The sequence below is a fragment of the Falco biarmicus genome, chromosome 19 (assembly GCF_023638135.1).
Source record: "Falco biarmicus isolate bFalBia1 chromosome 19, bFalBia1.pri, whole genome shotgun sequence".
NCBI lineage: Eukaryota > Metazoa > Chordata > Aves > Falconiformes > Falconidae > Falco > Falco biarmicus.
The window spans coordinates 3,572,665-3,589,096 of NC_079306.1; the positions used below are offsets into that span (position 1 = coordinate 3,572,665).

The following is a 16,432-nucleotide window of genomic DNA, read 5'->3' on the forward strand; positions in this document are numbered from 1 at the left end:
CCCACCCCCCACCCCCGCCAGCTCCGCAGAGGAGAAGGAAGCCGGTCCTGCAGATCCAGAAACCACCAAGAAGGAAACTAAAAGTCCTTGGTGTCAGCACAGAGGATATGTTCAAAACCCAACAATTAAGTCACAAAAGGCCGTCAGCGAGAGAGGAAACAGGAAGGCAAGAACTGCAGTTAAACAGTCGGGTTCAAGAGGTGACTCGAGCTAAATCCATATCCTTCGGGGTGGAAATCCAGCCCCGGCCACGGACAGGGAAGCAGCTCTGTGGGTTTGTGCTGGTGCAGGAGCCGGGAGCCTCCAGCCCGGGCTTGGAACCCTTGGCTGCTCTTTGCTGCTTCTTTTGCAATTGCTTTTAATTTATTTTTTTTTGCAGCCGGTGGAGGGTCGGAGCTTGGCACGGGTGTTCCCCGGCCGCTCCCGGTGCCAGCGCAGCCACCGTTGCAGCTTGCCTCGACCTCTTTTCTCGCTAAAAGCTGCAAGTTTGCAGCGGGGAGCGTGGCAGCAGGGTGTGGGGATGCTCTCACCACCACCTCCGCAGCATCGCTGCCACCTCCGCAGCATCACGCTCTCCCCGTGCCCGCCGCGGCTCTAAACCGGCACGGAGTGGCGAAGGGCTCGGTGCACCAGTGGTATGGCAAGTGTCAACCACTTCCCACGGCGGGCTAAGCTCGCTGGCTGCTTTGCAGCACCGGCAGCGTTTCCCTGCCACAGGCTTGCTCCTGCCGTGGGCAGAGAGATGGGACGCACCCTTGTGCCCACTGGTTTTGTGCTGGGGCGCTGCCCACGATGCTGCTCCTCACCCGGAGATGCTCCAGGAGGGGGGAAGGTGCCCGTGTAGCGTGTTAGTGCCGTTGTTTCTGTTTGTGGATAACCCTGAACCCGCCCCCCCCCCCAAATGCTTGTCCCACCGGGCTGGGTTCGGTGCCGTTACTCTCAGCCGAGGATAAATCCATTGGGAGAATTCCTGCAGCTCCTGGGTGAAGGACTGTCCTGCCAAGGGAGCGGTGGGTGCCTGGGCAGAGCGGGCAGCTGGCTTGGTTCGGGCTGTGCTCCTCCGTAGCTGCCCCCCACATTTCTCCCTCCGATTTGGGACTTTCTGTGCCGTTCCCAGACATCCCCCCATCCCTCTCACCTGTCAGACGCGCCACGTTGCTCCTTCAGCATCTTCCCAGGCGACTGTTCTTCTTTCCCCTTTTCCTTCCCATTTTTCCCCCCAGCCTTTATCCCCTGAAGCTGCTTTTGCCGGTTTCCCTGTGGCCAAAGACCCTCCCCCCCTCGTGGTTCTGGCTGTGGTTTGGGGGATGGAGATGGGGAGAACAGCCCTTATTTCCTTTATCCAAGTACATTAAAAATAGCGGATGGTCGTAGAAAGTGGATGTGAGACTTGTTAAGTGCCCAGAAATATGGGGCTATGGAGTAGAAATGGAAAAGTGACGAATTCTGGAGCGGTGCAAAGCTGCTTGGGTGGTGCCAAGGTGAAACCATTTAGAAAGAGGTGAAATAGATGGGAAATACGTGTAGTCGGTAAAAAAAAAATAAAATAAATAAAATCCAGAAATAACAACTTGGAAGAGATGGCAGCTTTCCTGCCTCCCCAGCTCTCGGAGCTGTGGATTCAGCACCCCCAAATTCCTTGTTTTGTAAAAACATCTCCCAGCTGAGATTCCTCTTTGCTTTTTCTTTCTTCCCCCATTTGCAAAACGCTAACTCCGCTCCCTCGCCCGTCTCTCCAATTTAAAGCAATTTCCTGGGAGCCGGCTATGAATTACTCAGCACAGAGTTAACCAGCACCTGCTTGGAGTTAATTGGCATGTGTGTTAATTGCTGTGAGAGTCACACTTGTGCGAGCGCGCGAGGGGGTGTAGGGCAGGAGGGAGGGATGCTAACGGGCTGCCTCCATCCCAGCGCCGGCTGCCTCCATCCCAGCGCCGGGAAGTGTTTCCCGTTTCCTGAGCCGTGCCGGGGTCTCCGGTTGCTGGAGGGGGACGGGATGACATTTTGCTGGTGCCGCTCGCTGGGTGCGTTGCCCGTGCTTTGCTTTACGCCACGTTTGTAGGTCTCCTTCGATGCCCTCGGACCCCTGCACCGCGGCGGTTCCTCCTCGCCGGCGTGGAGCCGCTGAGATGCTCGGTGGTTGCGTGGAGATGGTCACCATGGAGACGGGTACCACTGGGAGGGGGTGGCATGGTGGCGGGGAGGCTGTGGGTGCCTGGGGTGGCCCCGAGCCCAGCCCACCCACGCCCCCCTGATGTTTGAGCCACCCCAAACCTGGTTTCAGGCAGCGTTGGGTCACGTTTTGAGCCGACCAGTCTGCCTCAGGGGGCTGCGGAGGTTCTCCAGTGTCTTGTAAAGGCTGGGCTTAACGCACCTGCCAGCGTCGGTGCGACTCGCTGGGGTGTCACCGTTGTTGGTGCCTCATCCCAACTGGGATGGAATGGGGAAAAATCCCGTGGGCTCAGGCGCCGCGTGGGATGGGATGGCGGGAGCCTCCTTTCCTCGACAAACCAGGCTAAGGAGAAAGAAGCTGCTGGCTCAGAAGGAAGAAAAGATGATTTCATGCCGGGGCATATTACGGTGGATAAAAACACCCAAGACACCAAGCGGTAAAAGTTATTGAGGGGTTTCACTCCTCTGAAAAGTCCTGCGCTCTGGGTGCTTGGCTACATATACAGAGGTGCTTAAATTCCACGTGAGCGTGGAGGGGGGTCGGGGGTGATCCCGGTGCCTCGGGATGGGCAATTTGGGAGCCAGAGCAATTTGCTCTGGAGGGGAAGGGAGTGCAAGGGCGCGTGGCGGAGGCAGCAGCAGTGCCGGCGTGGAGGGCAGGACGGAGGGAAGCTCTCCAGGTTTTTTTGCACTTGCAGATGTTGAGCAGAAACTGGAGCCTGTGGTCGGGCTTTCTGAAACAGCCACCTGGGCAGGAAACGTGAGAACACCTGGGTTTAAAAATACGTGGGGGAGAAAAAAACCAAAACCAACACCCCAACCTAAAAACAAAGAAACCCACCCCAAAACCCCAACTCCAACGCTGGGAACGTGAAAAGGGAGGCGCTTTTAAATCCCCTCCATTGGGTGAGTTTGGAGGGCAGCAAACTTGCTAGGCTTTCCGGCATCCCTCCGTTTCATCCGATCCCTGGACCGCACTCACCGTGGGGAATTTCCCTTCCCGAGGGATCAGGAGCATCACTTGGACACCTCCTTTTCTCCCCACAGTGACAAGAAAAAAAAAAAAAAAGTGTCGTTAAATCACCTTTTCCCTGCTGGGGAACTTCAGCAGCATGAGCAAACCCGTCGACTGGGACGATGGTCCCTATCCAGCCGGGGTGCTGAGGACCCAAGGAGGTGACTTTCAAGAGCAGCAGGAGGAACGTGGTCTGGTGGTTGCAAAAGGTGATTAGTATCAAAACATGTGGCGTTGATTTGCGGCACAGAGAGGGGACCGTGGTTTGAATGCCGCCGCTCCGGTGCAAGAAGCGCCGGCTCGTGCGAGGCGCAGGGCAGGGATGAGCAGCGCTGGGATTTTCTCCTCATCCCTACAAACTCTTTTCCATTATTTTTTTTTTTTCCTGAGTGCTGCGGAGCTTTTGGCCGCCCTAGCATCCTGTGAAGAAGTCCCACAACCGAATTGTGTTAAAATATGTTTCCTTTCACTCGGTTTAAATTTACTGCCCGTTGTTCTCCAGTGTTTATTGTTGCTTCTGGAGAGTTCCTCTCTGGTTTGGACAGTAAATCCGACGTTTTTTTCGGAGGGTTTCCATGTCCAAGAGCTGCAGCACAAGGAAAGAATTAGCATCTTGCCCCGGGTCCGGATGCAGAGCTGTTGCTGCTTCATGCTGCTGCTGGCGGTTTTTGAAGATGGTGAAGGTGAATATTTTTCAGCCAGGGTAAAGAAATGGCAGCTCCAAAGGGAAAAGCTGTGGAACTCGGTGGAAAATTCCTCCTCCGCCAGATTTTCTCGGTGCGTGCGAAATCCTTGCTCGAGGCTGTGGACTCTCTCCCGCCTGGGCTCGCTGTGGTGCAAATGCCGAGCAGACACGCTGGGTGGATGAAATGAAAATCCGTGTTTTCTTTTTGGCTGTTCCTGTATCACTGACCTTTGAGGGATGCTCTTGTGGCAGCTCAGTGCCTGCATCCCCTGCTTGCTGGTGCCAGCCTGAGTAGGGATGCTCTGGGACCGGGGATGCTTTGGGACTGGGGATGCTCTGGGACCAGCAGTGCTCTGGGACTGGTCATACTCTGGGACCAGCAATGCTCTGGGACTGGTCATACTCTGGGACCAGCAATGCTTGTGGGACTGGCAATGCTCTGGGACCAGGGATGCTCTGGGACCAGGTCATACTCTGGGACTGGTCATACTCTGGGACCGGCAATGCTCGTGGGACTGGTGATGCTCTGGCATCAGGGATGCTCTGGGACCATGGGTGCTCTGGGACTGGGGATGCTCTGGGACCAGTGAAACTCTGGGACTGGGGATGCTCTGGGACCAGCGATGCTCTGGGACCAGAAATTCTCTGGGACTGGTCATACTTTGGGACCAGGGATGCTCTGGGACCAGTGATGCTCTGGGACCGGCAATGCTCTGGGACCGGGGATGCTCTGGGACTGGTCATACTCTGAGACCAGCGATGCTCTGGCACCAGGGATACTCTGGCACTGGGGATGCTCTGGGACCAGTGATGCTTTGGGACTGGTCATGTTCTGGGATCAGGGATGCACTGGGACTGGTTGTGGTCTGGGACTGGTTATGCTCTGGGACTGGCCTTTTTGGGCTGCCTGCAGAGGGATGGGGAGCAGCAGCTGAAGGGCACCCCCCTGGCACTGGCTCAGCATCCCCCATGGCACTGGTGCTGCTCGCAGCCGGACGGCCCCTCCCATTTGCTGCTGGGAGGGGAACCACACACCAATTTAGAAAAATAATGATTCAAGCAGCAAATGCCATCCCTGTGTGGGTTTTTCTTGCAGAGTCTTCCTAGTGGGATTTATGAGGGTAAAAAAACGGATTTTTTTGCTGTCACTCTGGTGTCCTTCCTGGGCTCCCCATTGCTCCCCTTCCCTGGAAGGCAAATTGTGGATGTTGAGGGGGGAAAAGTCTCCCTGTCCCCCTCTCGGCTGCTCGAACCAGCGCTGAAAACACGATGCACAGTGAATAATTTTATCCAAAAAAAGCAGAGAAAAAGATTTAAGTGACTCACACGACACCGTGAACCCCAAAACCCAAGTGTGGGAGTGAGACCTTCAGGGCTTGTTTGTTGTCGGAACGTGGTCTGATGAGGAGGCGAAGGATGGGGCCAGGGTCCCTGGGGGCTTCAGCGGGGTCTGGGGGTGGTGGTCCATGCTCTGGGGTGGGATTGGAGCAGGAGGAGCTTGGTCAGGGCTGGATGTGGATGCTGCGGGTGAATTTGGGGTGGTGGAAGGGGAGAAAAAGCTGCTTTTTTTTTTTTTTTTTGGCTCCCCTCCCCCCCCCCCCCCCCCCAGTGCTTTTTATAAGCAGACGGAGGGCCGGGGGCTGCCAAGGGGAGGCAGATCAGGAGCTATTTTGAGACTGGCTTTTCCCTCTGCCTGGCTCTTGGCACGGGGCACCCTCGCCTTAAATGCAACGTTATCGCTGTTCTTACCCAGCCACTCGGAGAGGGAACCAGGAGAAAAACATACCTATGGAAACCCGAACTGCTGGGTTAGCCCCTTTATCCCCCTCGCTGCACCGCAGTGCCCGCGGCAAAAGTGGGGTGAAATGGGGCTGGGGGCTTCGGGGCATCCAGGTGTGGGTCAGGGGGTGGATGCTGAGAAGGAGCCATGAGGGTCCCCCAGGACCTGCAGCACTTGCCCGTTTGGGGAGGGAGATGAAGGGCAAAAAGGACCCCCGAGGTGCCCCCCCGGATCGATCCGTCTTCCTTCGCCGTCCTTCCTCCCCTCACCCATCAGAATGAGGTTTCTGTGCCTGATTATAGTTGGGTTTTTTTTTTTTAAAGTAATCAAATAAAGACATTTTAAAATTTCAAATTGAAGATTAATGCAGAAATTGGAGACTGCTTTAAATTGCCCGAGCTAATCACCAGCCACTCGACTGCTTATGACTTTATTAAGAGGAAAAAAAATAATAAAAAATAAAAAAAAACCCCAGAAGTCTGGAGTGTCACGGAGGAATAATGATTCACGGGCTCGTTGCTGCCGTCTCTTCCTCCTCCACGAGCATCGCCGTGCCCGGCCCACACGTGTCTTGGTGGGTTCGGGCTCCATCCTTGGGGATTTTCAAGACCAGGTTGGATAAATCCCTTTGTGACTCTTCCTGGCCTTGGAGCTGAGCAGGAAGATGGAGCAGAGACCCCCCCCCCCCGGGGCTGGGGGGAAGGCACTGGGGTGGGTGCTGGATGGGTACCGGATGGGTGCTGGGTCCTGGAGGGTGTTTGGGGACAGAGGGTCTCACTCCTGTCTCTCTTCCTTGCGCAGGTATCTGAGCAGCCGCTGACGGCTCAGCCCCCGCAGGATCCGGCCACGCAGGAGGATACCATGAACTGAGCAAGGAGCAACGCAAAAACTCTTTTTTTTTTTTTTTTTTTTTTTTTTTTTTTTTTTGTTAAATATTGTGGCGCTTTGCTCTTTGATGAAAGCGTTTTAAAACGGGGTTCCTTTTCCCCTCCCCTGAACCGAAGTCATCCCGGGGTTGCCGTGAGGATTTCCGAAGAAGATGGGGAGAAAAAAGATCCAGATCCAGCGGATCACGGACGAGCGCAATCGGCAGGTCAGTGCTTTCCCACCGGCTCTCCGCTCCCTCCTCGCCCCTTCTCCTCCCGTTACCGATTTTAAAGATTCTGCTGCAAAATCACCCATTTCCAGCCCATTTGGGGGCCAACTGTTCTTTTTGGGTTTGGATTTTGTTTTTTTTTTTGGCCCAGCCCAAAACCCAACCAGATGGGCAAACTGCAGCGGTGGGGTCGGATCCAGCCAGGTGCCCAGCCCCAGGCACTCAGCCCCAGTTTTATCCCGTGGCCCCTTCCCAGGTGTTGCTCCTCATCTTGGAGCTCCTTGCACCGCTTTTAAGCGCTTTTCCAGAAGAAAGTATCTCCTCCGGCTAGTTCCCTTTATTTATTTATTTATTTTAATTTTTTTTGTCTTGCAGAAAATATATTTCAGTTGACATTTTCCGTGAGGTTTTTCCAATCAAAACCAGCCACAACAAGTATCCGTTTTTCTGAACGCAAACAACCCAAATTTTTCTTTTTCTTTTTTTTTTTCAATTGAAAACTTAGAGGGGTCCAGGGTTTGTTGGGGTTTTTTTGGGTTTTTTTTTTTCCTTGGCCTCTGTTGAAGCCAAGCCCTAGACACGCACGCGTGTGAAATGCGTAGAAATATCTCAGAGGACAAAAATAACAGATTTTTCCCTAATTTACGTGTTCCTTGGGTCGGAGCGGCTGGGTGATGACTCCGTCGATCTGTTTCCCACAGGATTTTCAGGCGGGTCCCTTTGCTCCGTGGATTCTACGCTCCATCCGTTTGGCTCAACAGATCCAAACCCAACCGCTGCTGCACATGCCCCAGCGTGGCATGCCCTGCTTCTTTCCTACTGCTTTTATTCCGAGAAAAAAGCAAAAAAAAAAAAAAAAAACCCAACCCAAAAAATGTATATATTCCTATAGACATAAAAAAAAATCTAGTTGCTTCAAAAGCAAATAGCAGAATTGGATTAACCGGTTTATCACTCCACAGCAAAACAATAGAAGATTGCAGGTTTTCTTCATTGCGGCTTTATTTTTATTTTTTTTTTTAAAAAAAAAATATATATATTATATATATATTATGTACGGCTGGGGCAGCAAATTATTTTTTTTTTTGTAACGTCCCGATGGCTGATGATGCTGGTGATTTGCCTAATGAACAAATTATGCAAATCATAAAAATGGGATAACCTCCCAAAAGTTGGCTAAGCTGGCTTCAACCCAGGTCTGCGAGCATCCTCAGCCCCCCCCCCCCGCAGCTGCACAGCAGCCCCCTCCCCATGGCCTGGGGGGGGGGGCACGGCTGGGCTCTGCCACACTGCATCCCGGGAGCTGAGCATCCCGGTGCTGCCAAAAGATGCGTGGGGCTCCATGCTGCGCCGTTGCTGCTGGAAATGTGGGTCTGGTAGCATCATCCTCGGAGTGTCCAGGAGGGAGGGATGGGGGATGGGAAGAGTGCTTGGATGTGCTGGAGGAGGAGGGTTTCACCAGCGGTCCTGCGAGGAGGGGGAGGCAGTGCCGCTCTCCACGCTGGTGTTTCCACTCACTCGGAATTTACTGGTACTGGTGGTTGGGGGCTGCCGGGGCACGGTGGACCCCGGGAGGAATTTAGGTTGAACCAGGGGCTCTCCGGAGCCTTTCCCTGCAAGGTGAAGCTCTTCGCCTGCATCTCACACCTCCAGCACGATACCTCCCACCCTGCTCACCCCTCCCCCGGGGTCTCGCCTCCCACAGGCGCCCGGAGCATGAGCCCGTGCAGAGGAGACCAGAATTACAGCAGAAGCCAAACCCAGGGGAGGAGAGCAAGTAAGAGTCACTAATGTCATTAGAGGAATTAGCGGAGAGGATTTGCCATAACAGATCAGACCATCAGTCCTTCAGGGCCAACCTGCTGACTTTGGCAACTGCCAATATGGTCCGCATCAGGGGAAAGGCAAAAATCCCCTGCTAGTGTGGGGCAGTAATTCCTTCCTGACCCCTTTGGTGATCGGCTTATGCCCTGAAGCATGAGATTCGATTACCCTCTTAGACTTAGAAGGTTAATTCTTCTCGACGAAGCTCGTGCGTGGCGGTCGGGGAAGGTTTGGGGTTTCTGCCCCAGGTCACGGGTAAGACGATGCTCGAGGCGGCGTTGGCCGATGGATGCTTTTGTGCTGCTGGGCTGACGGCACCGTGGTGTTTTGCTCTGTCAGAAGTGGGGGTGCCAAGAGAAATGGGTGCTCCTCTGCCCTGCCTTGGGTTTACTGCCCGTCCTGCCGTGGGCTGGGGGTGTAAAACCGCACCTGGGTCCCACCTGAAGCCGTATGGTGCGGCGATGGCTGCGCTGTGGCGTTGCCGGCTCAATCTCACTCCTGGGAGCAGCCAGAGCCAGCACCCGGTGGTGGCATTTTTGGGTGACCAAGAGGTCCCGGAGGCCACCAGGGAGGGGATTGCTGATGACACCGCTGCTGGCCCTTGAGTCACTGAATTCGCGACGCAGCGCTGGCAACGTGAGCGCTGGCACTTGCAGCCTGACCGCGGTGCGAGCAGGCGCACGTGGCGGGGAGCAGCGGCGCGGGGTGCCAGCCCGGCACTTTCCAGGGGATGAGGTGATTAAAGCCGAATCTCGTTACTGCTTAATCATCTCTAGGAGATGGTGGCGAGGGGTGGGCAGCTCCCCACACCGTGTGCGCCTGGGGCTGCCCCCGCGCTGCCCTCCCGCCGCACGGAGGGATGCGGCTCCATCGCCGGGGATGCTCGGCGCTGGGTGCAGGACCTCGGTGCTGGGTACCACTGGTGGCAGCGTGGCGGTGATGCTGGGATGGGGAAAGCTCCAGGTTAAGCTTTTCGGGCCGTAGCTCTAACACCACTAACTCGAGCTGGGCGAAGGCAGCAGCCTGCTTCGCTCTCCTCCCTCAACGCTGCGCATTAAAGCCCTTCGGCTGCAAAATCGATGCGGTGGCTGAAGCCCTAAGTGGGGTCGAGCCCTCCCGTGCGCGCACGCGGTGATGGAGCAGCTCTTCACACCCCGGGGGCATCTCAGCTCATCTCCAGCCCTTCCCCGGGCTGCTGCTGCGTCACCACCACCACCACCACCCCCCCCCCGAGGGCAACGCTGAAAGCAAAAGCAGTGACCTCCCTGCCTTTAATTTTCCTTTTTTTTTTATTATTTTTCGCTGAGGGCATTGGCCAAGCATTGCGCCTTTCCCCAGCAGCGTGCTGGGTTTCTTGGGGGGCTGGCTGCGGTTCCTTGGGGGGCTGGCTGCAGTTTCTTGGGGGGATGCAGCCGGGATGGAGAACCCCAAAGCAGCTCCCTCCCCACCAGCTGGGTCCCGTTAGGAGCGGTGGCGGCGAGAGCCGAGCGTGGGCTGGGAAATGCAGCCCAACATCTGCCTGGCATCTGGAGAGGGGTTTGGAGCCCCCCCTCCCCCCCGCCCCCAGCTCCATCCCTCTTCCCCAGCCAGGATCTGGCCGGCAAAAGATGCCTCCCCGTTAGCTGACAGCTCTAATGACAGGTTGGGAGGATGGGGGATGCAGGCACGGTGCGGTGACCCCGGCAGGGCAGGTGATGCGGAAAAATGCCCCGACAGGGTGATGGGGACAGCAGGAGGGAGGTCGGGCAGCCGGCGTGGGGGGCTCAGGGTGCCTGTGGGGAAGCCCCCCAAGAAAGCGGGTGCTGGGATGCAGGAGAGCAGATGGGGGATGGGTGGGCGAGCGGTGCGGAGCAGCACCCCGGGTGGCTTCGGCTCTGCAGCTCCCAGGGTCGGCTGCTTGCAGCGCTGCCTCAGCGAGCAAAGACAAGATCTCCTCCACCACTTGAATATTCAACTTTTTTTTAAAAAAAAACCAAACCCCAACAACCCACAGCCCCCGGCCAGATGGTGGCTCGGCTGGGGATTTTGCTGAAATTTATTTTCTCTTGATTTGGCAATATGTGATTTCCAAGGCTGATAATCATCTTTGTGCTTGGGAAGTGTCTGCTTTTGGAGGATCCCAAAATAGGCAGCGCTCTGAGCCGGTTGGGAGAGGGAGGTGAGAGAGGAGGGCTCGGGGTGGTTGTCCAGCTGGGGAAACTGAGGCCAGAAGATCCCCTCTGCCCTCCCATTCCTTTTCTTCTTCCTTCCAGTGGTCCATCCCAGTTTTCTCCGGGAGGCATCGGGTCTGTGGCAGCCTGGCCCCGGCTCCTGACCTTGCTCTCCTTGCTTTCAGGTGACCTTCACGAAGCGCAAATTTGGCTTGATGAAGAAAGCCTACGAGCTGAGCGTCCTGTGCGACTGCGAGATCGCCTTGATCATCTTCAACCACTCCAACAAGCTGTTCCAGTATGCCAGCACCGACATGGACAAGGTGCTGCTCAAGTACACCGAGTACAACGAGCCCCACGAGAGCCGGACCAACGCGGACATCATCGAGGTGAGGCCACCCGTCCTCTCCCCGGCTTTGCCGGGATGGTGGAGCCAGGGTCGGCTCCGGCACCGCGGGTGGATGCAAGAGGCTGGGGTGGGTGGGGATGGGAGCGAGCAGATCACCGGCGCTCGGTGTCAACCTGATTTTGCGCCTTGTTGGCCCAGTTTGTATCTTGGTTGGCCACCAGTCTGGATGGTGGAGTTGGAAAGTTTGAAGCTGTCTCGAGTCCTGTGTTGATTTACTGCCCTAAAATCGAGGGGGTGTGTGCTTTGGGGCTTGCCCGTGGCGCAGGCCAACCGCGGGATGGTTTTGGAGGCATCTCCCGGGGTTGTGCCTCTGGTCCATAGCACGGCAACCTCACAGCTGGGTGGGGCTGACCAAACCTTGTCCCCCTGCATTTTGTGGCTCTCCGAGGATGGTGGGTCCAGCCTGACCCACCCCAGCACCGCATCCGACCCTCGCTGGCGCCAGGGCTGCGCTCCCCAGCCAGAGCATCGCAGGAGATGCTTGGCCACCAGTTGCTGTGGGTGACGCCACGCTGGCTCTCCCCGCTGCTTTGTCCTCACGCCCCGGTGCTGGCAGAGCATCGCCGGGTTCGAGCGCGGCACATTTGGCCGGCAGGAGGATGCCAGCGGCACCTTGGCCATCGGTCACATCCCCTCCCCCAGCCACCCCCGGAGCCGCTCGGTTATCGCTCTTCAGCGTGTGGGCAGCTGCCTTTACACCCGGGCAAGTGAGAGGCATGGTTGGCTAATTATGGCATGGCTGGCTAATTATTGACAGTACAGGTGGGCACCAATTAACGCCTGCTGCACGGGCTGCGCTGCTTCTGCCTTTGAATCCCTTTTGGGCAGCACTCAGGCTTTGTTTCCATGAAGGAGAAGGAAAAAAACCCAAAAAACTCTAACCTACCTCCTCAATCTTTTTTATTTTTTTCCTTTTTGTTTTTTCTTTTTTTCTTTCCCTTTTTTTTTTTTTCCTTTTTTTTTCCCTTTTTTTTTTTTATTTTTTGACTCCGTGAAACGCATCTTTTCGAGAGGTTTGCACTCAAGGTTTTCACCTCACTGGCTGCCCACCGACGTGCTGCCGCCGCAGAATTAGATTGAACCATGGCCAAGCACCACCCTGCCCTCACCAGGGTTTGGGGGGGTTCTGTTCTGCCAATGCACAGTTGCGTTAGGGGCCTTGGAAATGGTGCCAAAATGTCTTATTTTTTTGGCTCTTTGGAGCCCAGGAGTGTTCATCCACCGTGAAACTGCCGGGGTTTTGCCGGCGCGGTTCCCTGCTGTGCTGCTCAGCACAACCTCACCCAGCCTCTCTGGGATGCTCAGGCTGCGGCGCTCGCGCCGGCGAACAGATTTATCTTGGCCTCAAAATACCGTAAACATTTTGGGCAGCGTTCTCTGTTCCCTTATGGTCCAAGATGCAAACACTCCCCAGCCGACAAGTTACATGCAGTCCTTGGCACCCAAAGAAATAACTGTGTTTGCACCACATGAAAAGCTGGATCTGCATCCAAAGGCGAGGAGAGGAACATCGGGAACGGAAGGATATTGGTGGATGGCAAGAAAAAGAGCCCAAACACGCCGGGCTGGGCACGTCTTGCTGGCAGAGCCACCTCAGAGCGAAATGCGCCGCGGTACGTGCAGGTTTGGAGTTTGCTGGAGCATCCCTCCTGGTCCTCATCTTGTCTTGGAGCAGGATTAGGGCTCCTCTAAGTTTTTTGCTGGTTTGTACTGCCCCTGGGAGACTGCTCGTGGTCCTGGGGCTGATGTCCATCTCCCCCCAAGCCCCGGGCAGGACCCACCAGCCCAGCTTTGCCCCCACCACGCACGGACCCAGTTTATCTCCTGTTTCTTGGTGGCTCCCAGTTGACCTTGACTCCTCTGAGAGTATCTTCACACCCTGGAAGCTTCCCCAGCAGCAATTTCCAGAGCCGTGAAAGCACAAGCTTGTGAATTTGCTACCAAGTAGGATTTGAGGGGATTTGAAGGGGCTGCTGCGCGAACCTGCCTTCCCTGCCCCACTCGTGGCCCCTCTCTGCCGGAGCATCTCAGAAGGGATGAGGAGCAACAAGGACCTGGGTGAATCAAGGCAGAAACCTCTTGATTTCATTTTCCTGGTGGAGAAGGAGCGAGCGGTGGCTCCGGAGGCTTGGCCGAGCCGGGGGCTCCTCTCCCGGTTGCGACTGCGGGGGGGAGGTTCCTGGGACCAAGGATGCTGGTACCACCAGCTCCAGGTGGTACGGGCTGGTCTGTTCAAATTAGGTCCTAAAACAATGGTAAACAGGAGATCCCATTTTTTTATTTCATCCTGGGGAGGTGTTGTCCGTGGGGGGCACGGGGGGCACCCCATCACATGCTGCACAGTGATGCCCTTGAGGGGTTCACCCCCCTGGATGTGCCCAGGGATGATCCCCCTGGATATTTAAGGAGAAGTTCTGGGATGAGTGTACCCAACCCCGGTTCAGGAGGGGCTCAGCACCCCAGGTGCCTTTTGGGGACCACCCCCTGTGGGACCACCTCCATCTTTCCAGGATCAGCAGCGGCTGTCGGGAGTGGGATTCATCCACCCAACCCCTGCGGCTCCCTCCGTGCCCGGCAGAGTCTGGGCCACTGCAAGCTTTTAAGTCTGAACAAATCTCTCCTAATGCAGGGAGGGGGGTTTCCTTAATCAGGCGGGGGACAGCTGAGGCCCCCAGACAGGCACGCTGGGTGCCACGTGCGCGCCCGGGCTGGGATCACGCCGGCTTTGCTCCTCGCTGTCGCTTCTTGTTTCCTCGCAGCCCGGCTGACGTGCCAGCTTCTGATAAGGGACTTGGACGGGAGCAGAGCTGGGCACAGGGATGCTCCAGAGCCACTTAAAGTCACACAGCAATTTCTTTCCTTGGCTGCCTGTCCTGGAGGGGGCTGATTTTTTTTTTTTTTTTTTTTTTTTTTTGGCCCCCTAATTCTCCTTCCTGGGATCGTCGTTCCCCAGGGTGCGTAACATCAGGTGTTTGGCGGGATGCTGGGGAGGTGGCAAAGTGCCACATCTTCCCCCCTCACCCTCATCCTCACCCTCATCCTCTTCCTCATCTTCCCCCTCATTGTCATCCTCATCCTCATCTTCCCCCCATCCCCATCCCATCCCCATCTTCCCCCTCATCCCCCTCATCCTCATCCTCATCCCCATCCTCATCCTCATCCAGACTTCCCCAAAGCCTGGGGTGATGGAGTCTCCCTCCTCTAAGGAAAGTCAACTGCATCCTGACGGAGCATCCTTTCCTCTCACATGTTCTGCATTTCCCTTTTCCGGCTGGAATTCTGCTCCCATATGAGCCGGGAATCACCGGACTGGGAACACTGCCTGGAAGAGCGGGACCTGCAGCAGGTCCTGCCGTGGGGGGATGGGCAGGTGGGGGTTTTTTTTTGCCAACGTGAAGTTCTCACCCTGGTTTTCTCCGTGGAAAATTCTCTGCTCCAAAGGAATTGATTTTAAAGCTGTTTTAGCCAAAAAAAAAAAAAAATAGTTGTTTGCCGCTGGGTGCAACCCAGTGGCAAAATGGTTTCGTGCCTCTTCTGGTTTTGCCCTGGGAATGGGGATGAGGAGGAAGGCTCTTCTCTCCAAGACTCTGCAGAGATCCTGAAAGTGGGGAATCCTTGGGATTCGCTTCTCGCTCCAGCAGGATTGTTTTCCTTTCCCACCACCTTGTCAAAACGTGGGATGCACAGGTTTTTTTCATTAAAAAAAAAAAAAAAAAAAATTGGAAAACCCAGCAGGCACTGCTGGTGCGGCTGGTAATGGCATTTTGTTGTCCCCAAGCTTTGGCTCGTGTCCTGCTGCCACTCAGGTCCCGGTCACCCACCGCCACCGGTGCTTCCCATCCCTGCAGACAACCCGGCAGGGATTTTATCCAACCTGGTGGGGATGGTGGCACCGTGGCCACTCGGGGCGGCTCGGGATGCTGCCAACCGAACTGGGCAAGGAGGTGCCGGGTCTCAAAGATAATTAAATTCCAACTAATTTTATGAACTTGGTGGCCGGGGAGGGGGAAGAGACCGAGCTGCTCAGTTGGAGCTGGATTAGACACCGAATGTTTTAGAGCCGTGGGGGTGGGAGGTGGGGAATGCGGCAGGGGGTGATGCTGTGAGGGGCTTGGAGCGGGCTGGGGGCTCTCTCCACTTTCCTCGGCGGAGGTTTTGAGGGATTGACCCCCCTGGATGGTTTCGTGCGGACTCAGAAATGGCAAAACGCTGTTTAGGAAGGAGAAGGATGTCGTTGCTTGGCTGAAACCTCTCGAAAATTCACTTTTGAGGTTCCTTTCTTCGAGGGTCCTGGGGGGATGCTTGTCCAGCCATACGATTCCCAAACCCGTAGGCAGAGGGGAAGAGCTTCCAGGGATGCGAGGGATTGCCTTCATGTCTCCCAAGCAGGGATGGGAGCGATCCAGCAACTCTCCGTGCAAATAGACCCGCTGCGAGGTGGGCACAGCCCTCTATAAGACACCGGAGAATCTCCCCAGCTGGTACCCTTTGCACGCGCCTGAAGGAAACCCGGCATTATCCCTGCTCACGGATGCTCATGCCCATCCATGCTCATGGAACAACTTTTTCCTACGTTACCTCTGAAAGAGAAAGAGGAGGAGGAAAAAACTTTTTGGTTTGTTTTGTTTTTAAATTAAAACTCAACTTTCCGTCTTTCATCCGCATCGGCGAAACAAAAGGTTTCAGGGAAAAAAAAAAAAAAAAAAAAAAGAACTGAAAAAAGAAAAAAATGTTCCTTCCCCACCGGCAGCACCTGTTCCTTTTTTTGGTCCGTTCTAAAAAGAAACAAGGACACGGACAAGAATAGAAAAATAATAGGGAAAAATCCTCGGGAACCTGCGGAAAAAGCCCTGGGAACCTCCTGTTGGTGCCAAGGACTCGGATTCTTTCTCTATATAAAGAGACAGTAAAGAACAGGAATTAGGGAATACCAGGAGTTATTAGCAGGTAATTAGGTGATAATTATTAGGTGGCAGGAATTATTGGTGACACCAAACGGTGGCACCGTGGTCAAGCGCAAGCCCGAGCCCTTGGATGCTGGATGGGGATGAGGATTTTTTCCCCTCGGTGGATTAAGGCTACGTAACGAGCGTTCAAATCGCCCCCGCCAAGGAGTCGTTTTAATTAAAAAGATGGTGAAAAGCTTCAGCTGGATGGCAGAACGGGCTGGGGGATGGGGTTGGTGCCTGTTGCTTGCCGGGTACAGGCATCCACCGCGGGGCGGGATGCGGCAGAGCCGTGCGGTGCCGGATTTTATCTGCTCCGGCAAAAGTTCCCCTGCCAGCTCCACGTTTCCCAGAG

General features: G+C 55.4%; 1 protein-coding gene across 1 annotated transcript in view; it reads left to right on the forward strand.

The window, feature by feature from the left end:
- The window catches only part of MEF2D (myocyte enhancer factor 2D), a 76,175-nt gene that overhangs the window by 38,510 nt on the left and 21,233 nt on the right, over positions 1–16,432 (forward strand). The window contains 2 exon segments of the mRNA XM_056322190.1: positions 6,454–6,745; positions 10,908–11,111. Coding sequence (XP_056178165.1) covers positions 6,692–6,745; positions 10,908–11,111 — 258 coding nt within the window. The 5' untranslated portion in view covers positions 6,454–6,691.